This window comes from Poromitra crassiceps (assembly GCF_964638095.1).
Source record: "Poromitra crassiceps genome assembly, chromosome: 3".
Lineage (NCBI taxonomy): Eukaryota > Metazoa > Chordata > Actinopteri > Beryciformes > Melamphaidae > Poromitra > Poromitra crassiceps.
The window spans coordinates 31965680-31984498 of record NC_139625.1 but is presented as its reverse complement, the minus strand read 5'-3'; the positions used below and the strand labels follow the sequence as shown (position 1 = coordinate 31984498).

The 18819-nt window shown below is 43.5% G+C and overlaps 1 protein-coding gene across 1 annotated transcript in view; it reads right to left on the bottom strand.

Annotated features, from left to right (window-relative positions):
- letm1 (leucine zipper-EF-hand containing transmembrane protein 1) overlaps positions 1–18110 on the bottom strand; it is a 49487-nt gene extending 31377 nt beyond the window's left edge. The window contains exons 1-3 of the mRNA XM_083634398.1: positions 18024–18110; positions 6942–6999; positions 3492–3987 (exon numbers count right to left, since the gene is read on the bottom strand). Coding sequence (XP_083490524.1) covers positions 3492–3987; positions 6942–6999; positions 18024–18102 — 633 coding nt within the window. The 5' untranslated portion in view covers positions 18103–18110. The remainder of the gene's footprint in view (positions 1–3491; positions 3988–6941; positions 7000–18023) is intronic.
- Positions 18111–18819: the final 709 nt, after the last annotated feature.

Genomic DNA, 18819 nt, shown 5'->3' with positions numbered 1-18819 from the left:
ATCCATGTGTGCTGCGGGACACGAGGAACCAAAATGCACTTCCCCTCGGTCGATCACACTGAGTTTCTCATCTGTTTCTTGTCTTTTTGTATGTCTGTATTTTGTATCCTGTGATTTAGGACAGAAACATAATGTGTTTACCCGCAATGGTGATGAACTGCAGAAACTGAATTGCCCCTTGGGGATAAATAAAGTTTTCTGAATAAGGGAAACATGTTTTAACTTCAGGGTCAAAACACAACCATACTGTTTGAAAATGCCTTTCTAGCTTCTCTCCCTGTGTCCTTTTTATTCATAGAAGCTTTTGTTATGTGTACCAAATGTTAAGTTTATTCTACGGTTGTAACACATTGTAAGTTAGCCTGGATAAGAGCCCCAGCTAAAAGCCTGAAATATAAATTCTGGTGAAATTATAACTACATTACACTGTCAGGGTCCATTTCAAAATGTACGGCTCTTCACTGAAAGTAGTTGATCCTTTTGACAACACTGACTGATGAGCATCTCCCCTTGTTGACACATGATATTGAAGAGCATTGTAAAGAGCGTTACTTGGAAACCCTACCCCCTACAACCCCCCAGTGTTTTCATTACGAAGCAAAGTGACTTCACAGCTTGTAGGGCGTAGGGATTAGCTCTCCGGAATAGGTTATAATATATATATTGTTACTATTTCCCATAAGAACTTTTGGCAACATATGCACTATATAAACTATTATCATCTTATAGGTGGTGTGATTTTGGTTCTGGATATTTACATGAAAGATACATCATCGAGTTTGAGTTTTGTCACTATACTATAATTATGGTACTTGATATGTCCTAAATAATAATAATATAATTATTATTAATTATTATTATAATAACAATAACAACAATAATAATAATAATATGGCAGTAGTAATAAGGCAATAGTCGACAGACTAAATGTGTCCCAGAATGCCATCATAGTACTGCTAACCAACCCTGTGTTTAGTGCTGTGAGATACAACTCACGAATGTGGTCCTACTGGTATAGGTGCATTCTATTATAGATCTTAATTCTTTCTTGTGTGTTTTATTTTTCTAAAGTGTTGTTCATGTATGTGTTTTTCTATGGACCTTGTGTCTGATAATAAAAGTTGATTGATTGATTGATTGATTGATTGAATAATAATAATAATAATACAAATACAAATAAATAAAAGCCCTGGAATGTCAACCACAAACCACACTACCACCGTTGTGGGTTTGTGGGTGAGGGGGTCCTGTGGGGAGGGGAGGGATGTGTTTGTCTGAATGAATCTATGGGCTCTATCGTTGCATCGGCCTATAACTGCGCCCGGCGCAGCGCAGATTGGTGGGCATGGACCAGCCCACTCGATATTTTGGTGTCGGCGCTACAGGCGGCCTTAAGCATTATAACCACGCCTTTTAAGCGTAAAATTATGCACAATCTGGTCATTGGAGAAGTGCAGTAAATGAATCACAAGCTTCCCTTTTAAGCTCCAATTCCACTGAGCGATCCAGTCCGGTCAGAAAAGCTCCCCCCCTCCCTTTCATCCCCGTCTGTCTGTCTCCATATATAGGCTATTATTCCATATTATTATGCTTCTCAAACCAATCTAACTGCAGTTTAAATACTGCAAGCATGTAAATACGCTACACTATAGCAAGATCAAAGTGAAAGGATGTTCTAAACGCATTGGCTAGAAAAATATAGCCTATCCCTATGTCATGATGAGATTAGATTGGTGAAAGTTTGTCCAGAATAATATTGTTTTCTCTCCCCTGCTGCACAGGTAGGATGATGCAAATAAATATAGCCTACATTATGTAAAGTCATTGCATAAATGTGTTTTTATTGTAAAAGTGGTTGTGAAGTAAGCCAAGTCTTGTTGGAGCGGACATCACAGTACAGCCGTGTTGCGGCTGTCTCTCATCTAAATCACGTTATATCTGTGTGGGATATATATACCACCTAGGTTACATATATGTTTTTCACATAGGGTTGTGTTTGGATGTCTATGTTTTATTTTGGCCAATATTGAAATGTTCGAGAATTGCATGTTGTGTGAACAGAAACATTATTTCTATCTACCACTTTAGGCAATTTAGGCTGATTTGGTTGATATTTCTTCTCGAAATGTATTAGTCTCAATGCATGCTGGGAGATTTGAGGGAGTGAGAGAGAGAGAGAGGGAGAGAACAGCTTGAGCTCCGCGCAATTACAATATAACCGGCGCACTGAATAACGGCCGATTCACACACACGCTTTGCGCGACGCCTTGCGCATACGCTTTAATCGACGCCTACGCATATAGGCATTGCTTCATGCACGCCTGCCGCCTATTTTCGTTCACACAGGACGCCACGCTCTGCGCTACGCTGAACACATGAGCAGCGGTTTTTTTACACTTTTCAGATCTGATTTATAGCATGGGTGAGTCCTCTTTTTTATTGTAATGTGCAAGTGAGGATGTCTGTCTATTTCCTGGCCCGCTGTAATTGTTATTTTCCCTCGGGTAATCATGTGACTATGAGTCATCAACACCATGAGTGAAACTTGCATTGAGACAGGGGGGTATATATACATCTGACAGAAAAGACGTTAATAGAGGAACACATGAAGGACAGCTCTCCTCTCCCACTATGCTCCACCCTCCCTTTTGGGCAAACTCGGTAGAAAATATGGCCCAAGTCCACCAGAAACAACAGCCAGCTTGACAGTTCAGCGCGCCTAGAGCTGAAAAATAGAACAGACGCCTAAACGATAAATGCAGCGCAGCGTAGGCACAGCGCGAGCGTGGCTTCAGCACAGCGTGGCAGCGGTATGTGTGAACGCTCTCGTCTGTTAACAAGGACGCCTAAATTTTAGGCGTTGCTTAGGCGTTGCTTTAAGCGTCGCTCTAGGCATGTGTGTGAACCCGGCGTAAGGCCTGGTTTTGAAAAGCGCTAAGCGCTAAATTAACGCCAGGGGGGAAGATATCGTTAGGCCAGTATTTAAGGCCGAAATGCCCATTCTGGCCTATTCTGGCACTGCGCCACGCCTCTTCGGCTTAAAGCGCATTTCGGGGCCTAAAACCATGTTGCTATCTTCCCGAGGCAGGCGCAAGGTGCGTTTTTTTGCGTTTAACGCCAGTTTTTGCGCCTAAGGCCACTGCAAAGATAGGGCCCAAGATGTGTGTGTATTTGCTTTTGTAGATGTTTGTGGTTTTTGTATTTCTCTTCTTTTGTTATGTTGGAAAATCTTTATGAATAAAAAAAATTATCACAAAAAAGAAGAAAAACCACTGCAATGAAATGTAATAGCCTTTACATGCTTGTGCATCAAAGCCCTCGCGTATTAAAACACTGTAAAACAAGGGTAAATTTGACGCTATCCACAACACAGATTTGGGTCTGCAAGAAAAGTGACTTGGAAATGTTGACCCCCCCAGAGAAGACAGTGTGAAAACGACTCCCCTATTTCCATGTCTTTACTTCCTTTCCTTTGCCCCTGCAGACCTCACCTGTCTCCTCTCGCGGCGGGACAGCGAGTTTCCGTTCAGCACCCTCCAGAGCATCCGCCCGGCGATAGTGGTGTCGATCCACAGCAGCCTGAAGCCGTGGTAGTAGTGTTTGATCTCATCCACCACCCTCTGTCCGAGCGTCCTCCTGACGGGCTCTGCGTCCAGCGTGGGGCTGTACACCGGCCCTCCTTCCTCCAGCTTCTTCTTCTTGTCCTTCAGCGAACGCAGCGACTTCTCCACCTTGGAGTCGTCCCATCTCCGCCTTGTGGTGTGTATCCACCGCACACCTGCAATGTCCTGCGGCCGCGCTATCGTCCACTGGGGGGCCCCTGCTGTGATTGCAGCGTACGGTGAAGGGGAGGCCCCCACCACAAGAGTGCAGTATGGCCGCAGTGTGTCCACGCTCTGGCAGGGGCCCACGTGACCATCTGACGAGTGGATGGAAGGGCCGAGGGAAGAGACCTGGGCCAAGCTGCCGAGTCGGAGGGCATCGAGTCTGATGGAAACAATGGGAGAAAGAGTGTAAAGCTGAAATCAAAGGAAACATTTTGCTCTAAGAGCCATGTGAAAAAAGGGACACCTACTCTGAAGCCGTTTTCCCACATGCGTACCGGAAAATTACCTGTAAGTCAATATCGGACATTTCCCTTCACACCTGGGCGCTCGCATGTGGGAATATAGCAGCGACATCGCCTGTATGTTGGGGGGCGGGGCGGCACTGCAGAGCGGGTGGGGAGTGACGTGTCGGCAAAACTCCGATGGTGAAATAAGTTTGCTTGTCACACAATAAATCACACTCGTTTAACTTAAGAGGGCATGTATGTTGTATCATTCACATTCGCTAACCAGTCTTTGAACTGAAATATTTGAAGAAGTTGGGATCCGTGTCTGAGAGAAATAGCCTGGCTGGTTCGATGTTTATCCGTTCACCTGCGTCGCGTTGAAGCACTTTTTACAGACTGGCTTTGTTTGATGTGTCCGGGCTTGCCTTCGCTGTCGGCAACGTAAGCAAAATACTTCCACATTTCGCTTCATGCATTTGCTTCGTCTGTGTCCCTGTCGGGCTGTGACTGAAGGAGGAGGACTGAAGGACTGGCCAGAGAGCGAGCAGGCAGCAGAGAGGGAGAGGGGGAAATCAGCACGCCCACACATGAAGCTGACATACCGCTCTTATTATCACAAGATCATTTCGCCAGTTTGCTTTAATGTGCACGAATGATTAGATTATGCCCGCTGGAACATTAAGCAACGTGTGTACACCTCGCCCATGAGAGAAGGACCGGTGTCGCGGCAAATGACTTGACACGTTTCACACTTGTGTCCCTGATCGCGCATACCGCTCTTCTGACTGGCTCGAAACTGGTGAAATGTCCGCGATGACGGGGTCGCGCTTATACCGGAAAACAACTTTCACACATGAAGGCATTAGACCATGTTCCGGTCATTTAGCGGTAAAAAGCGCATGTGGGAAAACGGCCTGTGTGATGGCTAAATTTTTTAAATAATTCATGGAAGGAATTTAAGTTTTTGACTGACAAAATGATAACATTTTGATTAATGAACTTTGGTAATGATATTTTTTGCAAAGTGGATATACTGTACCGCAATTAGAGGTGGGCTCGGGACGCATTTTTGGGTCCGAACCCGACCGAGTCCAACACAGTAATAATCGAGCCCGGTCCGAGTACGACAGGCGTTCAGTTGATTCTGTCCGAGCCCGAATGCAGCCCGATTTTTTTTTCTTCTTTTGCCGGAGCCGAGCAGACGCAGTGATTAGACAATGAATTGGCACCAATCAGGCGCACTTAGAAGGTTTTGTAAACAATTGGCTTTAGCAAAGTAATAGATGCCATGGATACACTAAATGGGGCATTTGGCACTGTAACAGTGCACTTGCAAATAAGATAACGGTACAATATGACGGACGCAATTCTATCAACAACAGCAAATAGGTGACCAGCCTGAAGATAGCCAATATATATATTTATAAAACGGCTCTCTCAAATCAAGCAATCTGATTGGTTCACAGCCATTGTATAAATCCAGTAACCGAGTCCAATAACCCATGGCCATGGGTTATTGGTTGCCATGGCAACTCTCTTACTAAAAGCCTTTGGTTACCTCAAAAAAAAAAAATGGCGGAGACAGCTGTCAGATCTTCGCTTATAACTTTACTAATACTTTGCAGAAAATTATGTTTTGTACAAGAATAGATGCGGGCTAATGTCTTCTTTGCAAAAAAAAGGCTGTTAACCCCGCATTTAACCCCGCATTTAACCCCGTAACGTTAGTTGGTGTCGGGCTTTGCAGAAAGCACTCAGCTTCTCCGCAAGCGCTGAGAATGCAGCGCTGCGCTCGAGCTGCCTGTCGGGGTTTCCAGAAAGCTCTCAGCTTCTCAGCAAGCGCCAGGATTGGCCAATGTCAACTTCAGTCTCCAGAACGATCCAATCAAATCACCCGCACGTTCTTGCGGTCCCGCCTTACAGTAGTGTTTCAACTGACTCTATCAGAATACCATGCCAGTCGGACTTATAGTATTATATACTAACATATTATTATATTAACAGCTTATCAGCGGGATATATTCACCACAACACACTTGCTCTCATGCTATATTGCTTATATATATATATATATATATGTGTATACAGTATATATCCCTGACGGTTAGGCCCAGTCAAGGGGTGTACTTTGGTCCAGTGGGCCACCGGGCTTGCAATACACTAGGGAGAAACCCTGGCGGTGTACCAAGAAAAATCTATAATCTTTGCTTTTCCATATTAGGAACTAGGGATGTTCATTTTGAAAAATTTCCAAAATCGATAATCGGTGAGAATTAACGATCAATTATCGATTATCGATTTTATTAATACTTAGAAAATTTTCAATATTTTCAATATTTTTTTTTTTTTTTTTTACAAAATGAATGCCTATGGCAGAAAATACGAAAGACAACGTGTTCTCCTCAATGAACTCTTTATTTCAATGTGTCTCCTCTCCAACACTGCTGTCCCCGGCGCATGCCGGTGTGAATTTCCCATGTTTAAAACAGTTTTGTTGGCACAAAGGCCCGTGCCCAGCCAGAAAACTAGAGACTATATGAAGCTCCACCTCACGTTAGTCGGCTGTGCAATGGAGTGGGGCGAGGAGTAACGAATTCGACCCAAACCTAGTCAAAAAAAAAATAAAAAAAAAAAAAAAATAATTAATAATTAAAAAATCGATCCAAATGCCACAGGATCGATTCCAATCCTTAACGATCGATTATCGATTTTCGATAATTGATGAACATCCCTATTAGGAACCATGTTGTCTGAAAGTAAATGTTAATATTTTAAAGATGTTTTTAATTAGAATGAAATGCAAGACCACTTTACTATCATACATTTTTAGACTTTTTTTCAGGACCTGAAATTTTGCAATGCCTCCATTTAATTCTGGCTTACTTACTTTTGACTGGAGAGTCTGAGCGCTGTGCAGTTGAAACAGGCACCATCTTGTAGTTTCCCTGAAAGGAAGGCAAACATCATGAGCAGCTGTGGACTGATAACAAGCCATTACACACACACACACACACACACACACACACACACACACACACACACACACACACACACACACACACACACACACACACACACACACACACACACACACACACAAAGTGATTTATTCAAACTTCTGTGGTTCAGCAAAAAACAGAGATCACACATAACCTAAACAGACTTCTGAAAGCACTGCCTGCACTGATATGTTAGTGTAATGTCATTTCTGAATGTACTTAGTAGCTAGCAATGACATTAGCAACAAGGTAGAGTAGAATGCCTTTAGTGGATTGTGCAATAACATGATTAGGTCATGTCACATGTCATGTTCCATTCCATGACGGTCAGTAGGCAATGCCTCATGGAACTGTCTGCTGAAGGCATGGGCACTGGGCAGGCACAAGGAGGACTTAAGCTTAATTTATACTTATTAGAAAGTGTCGCTCAGCACATGGTCGCAGACGCGTTCCCCCTGCTCTCCCTCCCCTGAACCCTCCCACCTCTCCTTCTCTGTTCTCTCCTCCTCTCTGTCCTCTCCCCTCTCTCACATTCCCCCTGCACTCCCTCCCCTGCACCCTCCCACCTCTCCTTCTCTGCTCTCTCCTCCTCCGCATTGCCCCCTGCGTCTCTCCTTCTCTGTTCCCTCCTCCTCCGCGTTTCCCGTTTTCTCCCCGCCTCCTCCGTCCCTCACACTCCCCCTGCTTCTCTACCCTGGCTCTCCCTCCCCTGCACCCCCATCTCTCCTTCTCTCCTCCTCCACATTTCCTATTTTCTCCCCCCCTCCCCCCTCTCCTCCGTCTATATTGCTCATTCTCTCCCCACCTCCTCCCTCCCCCTGCTCTCTTCTCCCCCACACCTCCCCTCCCTTCCCCTCTCCTGCTCTCTCCTCTTGCTCCTTCCCCACCTCCTATACCCTCCAACATCTCCCATTCCCTCCCCACCCCATCACTCTCTCACATTCCCCCTGCTATTCTCCCTTCTCCTGCGCTCTCCTCTGCTCTCCCCTCATTCCTATATTTTCTATATTATCAATTGTTCAAATGTTATCTTTATTCTTGTTACTGTTGTGTCAGCTAGAATTAGCTAGACATACTTTCTGTGAAGCCCTCTGAGACATGCTTGTGAATTAGGGCTATATAAATAAACTTGACTTGACTTAAACTTGACTAGACGAAAAAGAAAGTGTCGCTCATGGTGTTGCATTTATACTTCAGTGAATGTTCGCCTCATTCAACGGTCACGTGACACCCGAACGCTATAGTGCTGCAGACAGCCACGGCAAGAGAGGGAATGGAATGCACAGTGAAACCACCTCGGATGCAAGATGTAACGTACTTGACTGCAGCCGCATATAAACGACACCTCCTCTCGCTCTGGGAAATGCACAATGTTCTTTGTGATTTTCACGAAGTCATACATCAAGGACAGGCTGATAAAAATAGCGGAGACACGTTCATTCATTTCAATTGAGTGAAAACCAAAACAGTCAAGCGCGTGCCGTCTATATAGCCAATCAGACTTGCGCGATACTATGACGTAGTCAGCGACACTAGACATGTCACTAGGTAGCAGACACTGATACTATGACGTAGTCAGCGACACTAGACATGTCACTAGGTAGCAGACACTGCTCACTAGACATGTCACTAGGTAGCAGACACTGATACTATGACGTAGTCAGCGACACTAGACATGTCACTAGGTAGCAGACACTGCTCACTAGACATGTCACTAGCAGACACTGCTCACTAGACATTTCACTAGGTAGCAGACACTGCTCGCCGACACTTGAAAGTGTCGACTCAAGTCCTCACTTCTGTCGGCGACCGTTTCAAAAGTGTCGGCAGACGAAGCATAAATTGGGCTTTAGCCTTCCCATGCGTTTCTCATGCTTCATTAACACTATGCCTACATCCCATGGTGCCATACCAATCTTGAGGTTTTGGTGCATCAATATAGCATAAATTCTGTCAGTCAAAAGGTATAACAGAAAAGCACTTTTAACTACCGTATTCTATTCCGGATATTTTTTATTTTATTTTATTACTCTATTTTTGACTGTTTATCACACACTGACCTTTGTTTTTGTTGTTGTCTGTAATCATCAATTCTATTTATTATCTATAGATGGATCTGTCTTGGGGCCAGTGTTCACACCCATAGAGAGGGCCACAGAGGGGACTCCCAAACCCCAGAGGCAGCTGTCAGAGTGACGTGCATGCAGAGAGAGGGGGCGGGATGATGAAACACTGCCAGCCAATCAGCTCTGTGCAGATAGCCTGGACACACCTCCTCTGGCTGTCACATGGCAGGCTGGAGTGAAGCCAGTGGAGCGTGACAGGCAGGCAGGAGGACACAGAGCTTACTGGAACGGTGTCACCTTTGTGACTGTGGCTGGGCTTTACGCATGACACAGAAATACAGTTCTGGAAATACAGCCCATTACCTAAACCACTGCCATTCGCCTGGGCTCATACCCAGAACCCTACTGTGCTTTTACGCTTGTGGGTTACTTGCATTTTTGCTTTCACATTCATACCTGTTTTGGTCCAAGTTACGTTATGGTTCTACTAGTACTTGTTGCAGAAACTCCAGACAAAAAAACAGACAGCTCTCCAATTATAGTAGTATAGTCACAAGACGCACCTGAGCTGTCTAATGTGCCGCCATAATCATGATATATTAAACATAACCAGTAATGCTATTGAGCTCATTATTAAGCTAGTTAATGCATTAATAATCATGATATATTAAACATAACCAGTAATGCTATTGAGCTCATTATTAAGCTAGTTAATGCATTCATTGGCAAATATGCAAACATAAAAGACACATATTACTAATATAAACACTATATTAAATCATTAAAGGGTTATATTAGTTTCAAGAACATCTTATTAATATGCACATTTTATGTCCAAAATCTAACCAGATAACGCTGCCCTCCCTCGCTCACCCACAGAACCTCAAACAAGAGGCAGTAAAACAGTCTTGTGGTCAAAATGACTTCAGTGAACAACAAACCGGACCGTATGGACTACGCCTAGCCTACTAAGCTAAAGATAAAACCCTCTTGAAAGACAGCACAGAATATGGAGCCAAAGAGCCTGGCTCTCTGCCTGGCTATACGACTCCCTACTAAAGCCATATTGTCCATTTGACTATTAGCGTCGCTGCTTGGGAAACGATAACATTAGCAGGAGATAAAGCAACTGCAAGTGTTGTTCTTATATTATGTTACCATGGTTACGATGTGACTGATTTCCTCCAGGGAAAAATTCTGAGGTTTTTCTTGATGTGATATTGATATTATCTAGCTTTCTATGGAGCTTAGTATAGATTATTTTTTGAAAATGCTCCACCAGAGGTGGAGCCAAGAAATTATTTTGTATTTAATTTAGTATTATGTAGCATTAGCAGCTACACAACTGCTCTCAAATTATACCAAATAATACAGAGCCATAGGCATAGCAATGAACAGCATCTCGTTAACAGCAAATCAGTGAGCTTGTTGGGATATTCAGGCATATAAGTTCCTTGATTGAACCGACTTCCAGCTAAACTGCTTAGCAATCAATATCACTTGGCAAGTGAGCACAGACAGTTTGGTGCCAAGCTAGAGTGGGTCCACTAGGTGCTGTTTTGACTGCAGCACCCTGACTGACAGAAGTTATAGTGGAAATCACACAGTTGTAGCAGCTCAGTGTCTTTAGCTCAGGACTACAGTAGTACTCAGTCCAGTCTCAAGTGCAAATTATGCTCACGCGAAATCGCCGGCGCTGACTGCGCCGAGGGGGTCGCCGCAGCTGGGCGTCCTATCGGCGCAGCTCGACAGAGGGGGCGTGCAGCTCCTCGAAAATGTGACTCCGCGGCGTCAACGCGGACGTGACGTGACCAGCACGAGAGCTGTGATTGGCCATTGCCTTGGGCCGCGCACATATCCGCTGAAGTACTTGTTGTGAGGAATGAGGAAATGCCATTTCCTCATTTAACAGTGCTTGTCCCTCATCTAGCAAAGCGTTCTGCAGGCTCACCAGAATGAGTTTTGAAATGGAGGGACAATAAAATGTCCCCCCACCGACATGATTGGAAGTTCTTGGTAAACGACACGATAACGTCATATGTAACGGACATAAGTGTACCACAAGCCACCTAGTGTTTTGGACGTGTACCGCAGCCAACGCGCTCGAGTATGCACAGTCTCGCTGTCGCCGCTAGTCGGCGGCAAAGCTCCAAGTCGAGGGTGCGCAGAACTCTGTCAGCGCCTTCAGTCTTGAGTCCGGTCTCTCGGGTCTAGGCCGTGTTTCTCAACCCTGTTCTCAAGCATCTCCTGTCCTGCACTTTTTTGCTCCAGCCACAGAACTTGAATGGATAGAACGGTCACTCTCATTCAAATGCAACGTTCCTGGATGGTCGGAGCATCATTTTTATGTACTGCGTGTCGCTAGCTTCCATAGAAACCCACTTATGGCCAAGTCACTGAGCTGAGAGGTTTTACAACAACAACCAAAACAGCTTCTCTGTTGCCTGCCTTGCTACCATAGATTGCTAACATGCTCATGACTAGAAGAGCTAGAGAGGGAAGTACAGTCACTGTTAATCCGATGTCACCCTTGTCTTTAACGGTAGCTTTTAATTTAGTTTTGACAGTTTGCCAACAGACTCTACTGCACACAGTTCTCAACGTGTGACAGACTTTACGGACTTCATGTCCAGACTTGTGTTGGTGTCATCATAGCAATTAACCCTTAAAATTCCATAGCCACCATTATATTCTGTACTAGCCAAATTGCCATAGCAATCTTTTCCAGCTTTTAACCAATGTGACTTTTGGGGTGGTGTGTGAAGAATTCTGGTCAAAATATCCACATTTGAGACCAAATTTATAATATTCTACAATCTTTATCATTTTCAACAGCATCTAAGGGTTCAAACCTGCTTTTCTTTTGCCCTCCAAAACGGTACAACCTGACGTCATGGCGTAATCCCCCCTTCCCCAGTCCCCACCCATGTGAAAAATGTTTTTTTCATGTGATTATTACTGTAGTTCACGCCAGGAGAGTTGCAACATCTCCATAGACTCCAATGGACCCATTTTTAGCGGGTTACATGTCCTCTGCATTCTACATCAAATGAAGACATTACTGTTTGTTTTATTTAGTATGTTACATACTTAATGGCCAAGTTATGTTAGTTTATGGGCTAGGAATTCTGCCAGGATACAAAGGACTATAGGCGGCCATCTTGCCTGCAGAGTTTTAAATCAAGTAGAAAACCGTTTTGCCAGAAATCTGGGGGGGTAAGTCCCCCTATAGGTTCTGCTGCAGCTCTACTCCTGGCTGCAAACCGGATCCAATTAACTCATTTTCATGCCTGAACCTCTGTTAAGGTAGATCTGTTTCTACTGCTGACACACTCAGCATTGAGCCCTTCAATAGATCTGGTTTGCAAGAGTAAAGATGAAACAAATAGTGTGGTGGTGGGACAGAGGGTCTGGGCTGGGAAACACTGCTGTAGTCTGGACTGCTTCTCTCATGTCTTGTGCTGCTCGGCCACTGTTGGATGTGAACTTGACTTTTTCCCACCTATCAGACACATTTACTCCACCAATCAGCAGCATGGAGCCATATGTGACATTTCTTTGAAGTGCGATCAAAAAGGGTGAACAAGGGACAAAACAGTTGTTATATTCGTCGGTCTCAACCACAGGATGTGATGTAACCATATCTTGTGTTATCTGGCTTGGATGGTAGAGGAAAAGAGGGGGAAGGTTGGATATTGCACGGAATTGGTTTATCAAGTGGACAGTGGACACCGACATGATCACAGATGTTCAGTTGAATTTGGCGGGCAGCAACGCAGAAGACTCAGCAGCAACTTTTTCAAGTTCCAAAACCACCAGCTGTCTATCCTCAGCAACCATCAGACCAACACCAGTGTTTCCCCTAGAAAAAATGTCAGGCCTGGAGAGATTTCGAAACGTACCCCGACCACAACGGTGAGGGCCCTCGCTGGCGACGCTAAACTTTTAGCTAATCTGTTCGCATCTACGTTCGCAATGGCATCCCAAGTGTCATCATACTGTACTATTATGGGATGCGATCAGTTGTATTATGGGATGTGCGTTTCCCAGATAATGACACACGTTGACATATTTTGGAACAGCGCTGCACACTGGCACGATGCTCCTAAAAGCAAAATGCTTATTGTTTTGAATGATTTGGCATCTTCTATTACTGTCAACACTAGTATTGTTGTATTGTAATAATATGCCACAAAGGTTTTTTGAAATTTTGGGGAGAGCAGAATAAAAAACTTTTTTTTCTCCAATTTTTTTCCGGCCTGGCGGGCCCGCCAGGCCTGTAGAATGGTAGGGGGAACATTGAACACTCATCTGTACTTAGGATGAGGTCACACCTACAGTTTGTTTTCTTTGGTCAGAGCCATTGTGGAAAAGTTTACTTAGTTGCATTTTGTATTTGGCTCGTTTAGGCTCACACTGCCAACTTGCAAGCAAACCAGGGCTTGTAAACAAAAGTCACACAGACTCACAAGCAGCTTTTATTGGAGAGGATGTTGGTCAACTGTCATCCTATGGCTGGCTTTACACAGTGAAACTTTCAGGCAACTAGTTGCAGGTTGCAAATTGCATGAAACATTTTCATGCAACTTGACATTTACACAAAGCAATTAAAAAATAATCAAGTCTCATGTAACACTTGTTTCACTAAAACAGCTAGCTAGATTGTTTTTTCTCTCTCTTGCTACAGTAGATTACTGTATCAAGTGGGGAGTGTCATTCAATCATTGTAACTTGCATATTTGTATCTTATTTTGTATCATTTTCTAGCTGGACATAATATCAATTCGGATGTGTTGTATCAGGTTTTCTTCTACTCCTGGCTGGCCATCAGTGTTAATAGTGCTATTAATAGCCTACTTATCCACGTTTTGATTGGCTGTTGCATGAAACTAGGTTCACAAAGTTGAGAGTTTTGCAACTGTTGCAGCTGAGTTTCAAGTGCATATTACATGAACCTATGGGATCCAATGTTCAATACACCTCCCAACCGCTATTGCGGCGCTGTGGCGCAGTAGAAAGCCGGTGCACTCATTCATTGCGGGACGAAGAAGTGAGGAGAAAAAAAAGTCGGACATCTGGGATAAAATGCACGTTTATTGAACAATAAGGAATATACAAAGACCCGGCGACGCTTCCGTAGAGCTTCCTAACATCTGTGGCTTTGAGGGTGAGTACATTACATGTTGGATTTGAACGTTTATGGACACGTAAATCAGGGAAAACCAACCGGCAAACCAACCGGCGACCGGAAAAGGGGACTAGTATCCAAGACGCTGATGCAATGTAATGCAGTGTAATGTAATCAGCGTCTTGGTACAAGGCTAATAGAATCAGAGCAACCTAAACTAGTATTCTCTGAATTTGTATTATTAGAAAGCTGAGTGTTTACATGCTTATATTTACATTCCAATATTGTTACTTGATACTCAAGTGTTATGTTTACCACTGACACATGGAAATGCCATATCCTGTAAACAATAACCAGGATCAGCTTGTAGGCCAGTCAGATATGAGAAACCCAAACATGATAGCATGGGTAAAATGTTTATATTGCCAATATTTGCCTGGATGCTACTGCGTGTAACGTAAACACATTATCCCGTTTACTGTTGGGTTCTGCCGTTAATATTCAGAATATGAAATCTATTCATGTGCTCAGGAATATTCATGATTAAGATTTGAAGAGCTTATAATGAGTATGACCTTAAGCGGTTAGCATCAGCTAGCATCCAGACTGCAACAGTATAGGCATGCAAAAGCACTCATGTCAACGTAGAGGTGAATACAGAATGGGGAGTGATTCCATGATCAGTTAGTGCCAGTGGAACAATCTGGCTCATAAAGAGCAAGGTACTGACCTTTGTATGCCCTGCACTTTGTCTGACTATCTAGGCCTGAAGCCAAGAAACGTGATTGTCTCCCGCAGACACACAAATCCCCTCTCTCCCCCTCCTCTATTTATACACACAGCCAATGCACACCACCACTACCGACTTATCAATCATCTGCTCAGATGCATTCTGATCTTCTGTTCTCATAGCAGCTCACTGATAATTAGCTATAGAAACAACAGAGACGTAAAATTATACATAACCTCAATAGGGCTGGGCAATATATTGATATTATACATTTACATGTACCGTAAATTCCGGACTATAAGCCGCGGCTTTTTCCCCGTTTTTTGGCCCCTGCGGCTTATATAACGGTGCGGCTTATCTATGGATTTTTTCAGCAAACGGCCACTCGGTGACCTCCAAAATCGATGGATTTTACAGGTTACACAGCTTCATCTGCACATTTTATGTGCATTGCTTTGCTGCTTGTTTTTTCGATTCTTTTTTTGTAAAGCACCTTGAATTGCCTTTGTGTATGAAAGGTGCTATATAAATAAAATTTGACTTGACTTGACATCATTTGGCGGAAATCAACCGGCATCACGGTGAACATGGCGCTCAGCTAGACAGCTGCTACACCAGACCAAACAATATGTTTTAGCGATCTGATCTAAAATGAATAAGGTGACCAGAACCAACTGAATAACTTTAAAGAGTGGGGCGAATGTCTGCTGGAAGAAGCACAAGACTGAAAACCAGTAAGCAGAAAGAAAAGAGACGAAGCAATCACCGCCATGAATGAGGAAATGACTCACCTGCTGGAGGCTGGAGATACACGGCTTGGGCTTAACTTTTACTCCGTGAAACACTATCGATTAAGTCCGACATCGCTCAGAGGTTTTGAGCAGCTTGAAAACAAGTTTGAAAACGTGCAGAAGTCCATCCACTCACTCACTAAAGAAAATAAGGCAACCGTGAACAGAGTTTCTAATGCGGAAAAGCGCATCAGCGCACTGGAGGACAAAAACAACACAGTACTCCGCTGGCCCGACCGTCAACTCATCCTCCAGGCTGCGGGGAAGAAGCCTCTTCCCCGCAGAAGGGTACGCGCTTTTTCGTCCGGCAGGACCTCTCCGCGTTGGTGCAACAGAAACGCGCAACATACAACAGCATCATCGAAAAGGTTAAAGTCAATGGATATCGCTTTGGCGTACTGTACCCAGCGAGACTCGTCATAACCATTGATGGACAGCGGCGGAACAAGAGCTCAAAGTGAAACTGCCGAATATCTTTTGAGTTGGACTGGTCAATAGTACTGTGAGTAACTAAAATAAAAAAATAAAAAACGGAATTCTCTCTTCTTTAGCACTCTTTCTAACTATAAATCCACTTCTGTTTTAATTTCCTCTCTTGCCCTCTTTTCACCACACCGCGGACACTGTGTGCACTGTAAAAAAAAACACAGGTGGTGTTGTGTTATGTTGTTTTGTTGAAATGTTAATAAATGGGAGCTTCCTCAAACAGCCATCTCTTTCCCGACAATCCCCTCTGTGCACGAACCCTTACATATGGTAATTAAACATTAAAACACAATAAAAAATAAAAAAAATAAAAACATTAAAACACCCGCGGCTTATAGTCCGGTGCGGCTTATATATGTAACAAACAGGCAATTTTGCTGCTGCGGCTTATACTCCGGTGCGCCTTATAGTCCGGAATTTACGGTATATCATATAGAAATGTATACAGTATACATTTCTAGCGTGTCGCCTGCCTCGCACGCTTCACACTTAATAAGCATTAACTAAGCCTTAATTAACAGTTAACTAAATCATTTACTAATGGTGTTCATGTTAAACAGGTATTCATTTATGCATTATTTAATGGTTTGGACTGGAGTTAGCTTAATGGTTAAGGTTAATAAACATTAACCATTAATTTAGTGACCCTTATTGTAAAGTGTTACTTACCAGTGCTTGTGACATCTCACATGTAACTGAACATTTAGTCCACTTCATAGACAATACAGAGATTGACGATGTGTATCGACATTCAGCCTAAAAATATGATTTTTGGTCCATAACACCCAGCACTATGTCAAAGCCGGCTTTACAACTAATTTGAAATGCATGTTGATGACTATACACTTGTAAAGTGAAATGATTGTGTTAGTCTGCTGATAAGCAAGGTCACTCAGTCTGTTTGATGGTGAGCTAGAGACTACTCTAATTATACTGCCATTTGATTACATGTAATTATGTTGCCATAGAAACAAAACATTTATGAATAACAATACTCCTTAGTCCGCAGCAGCTCCATAAAGCAGTGGGGTGATCAGTTTGATGAAAAAAATGGACAAAGGCAACATTTTCCCACATCTTACACAACCTTGTCCAAACAGCAACAATACAGATAAACCAAGACATCATAATGCACCAAGAGAGAAGATTAGGGGTTAACTCGACAAATTCTGCACATTATGTAGTGAAAATACAGTTGAAATCAGTTGTTCCATAGCGTGTGTGTTGCTAAGGAGGAGAGAGCCTGTCTGCCTGCACCATGCAGAGCGCTGCAGTGCCATCCTCCAGACACTGCGTTTACCAGTGACAATTGAAACCACCGTGTCCTCAAATAACCCGGCCTCCAAATCGCGTTTTACCCCCATATTCTGTATTGGCGAGGTGTTGTGCCTACTGCTACCCACTCTCGCGATGTGCACGTTTATGAATATACAGTCCATACTCAGACAATGCTTGACGTTATTCATAAACACGAACACAAAACAATTAGATAATAGATTCGTATCTTATAAGATCGGATGACAGTCAGATAGACACGTGATCTCCTGTTACAATGCCCAAACAGGTCATGTTCACCACATCATCATTCAGTCGCTATCTCCCTGTAAACCCAGTAACGCTGTTACAGCTGTTATTGGTAGGTACTGTAACAGCACATACCTGCCTGTATGAAAACACTTGATTCTTCTAGATGCTAAATGTTATAGCATAATGTTCTTTCTTCCCTAACGCCATGACATGGACAATAACAAAACAACATTAAAACTTACCTTTTCTGAATTCGCTCTTTAATGACCTAGATGTTTTCATTAAAGGTGCGCGAGACCTCGTAAACAGGATTAACGCCATCCGGATACTTTCTGTCACAACGCTAACGTTAATAGTTCCCACTGTAGCTAGCTAGCCGGTGAGCTAACTTGGCCACTCTCCAGTAAAAGATGTAGAAACCTATGGTCGAAACCGACTGACCGCTAGACGGGTGGCTACATAGAAAATAACAACGTGCGTGTAACTAAGGCTTCTAACAAGCTACAACGCATATACAACTGTACATCTGAACTTCTAGCCCCATGTCATGCCCTTCTCCGCGGATGACAGCTAGCTACCCGGTCAGGCCAAAGCTCACTGTGACGTCGGACTGGTAGGTAGGCGTCGCACTAGCAACCGAATTTACCGAGAGAATAGGGAACTTCCGGCCTGGTGTTTTCAAAAATAAAAGACAGTAAATTGGTTCCAGATTATTAGAGGTCATTTTTTCACGAAATCACTTTAAAGAAAAATCTTTTTCTGCCTCCATCGACCTGACATCAACAGGTAAGTTGTTGTTGCTATTATTATTATTATTACTGCTCCAGTGGAGCTGATCAGTGGCCAGCAGATCAGCTTCCAGGTATGAATGCGTGTGTGAATGTGAACAGGACACTGCTGAAAAAGAGAGCATTGCTATCAGTGAGACTCCCCCTGTATAAATAAAGGTAAAAAAAATATTATTATTAGTTTGTTTGCTAGAACATTAAATAATAATTAAAAGTGCAAACAGCTATAAACTTATGGAAGGTATAAACT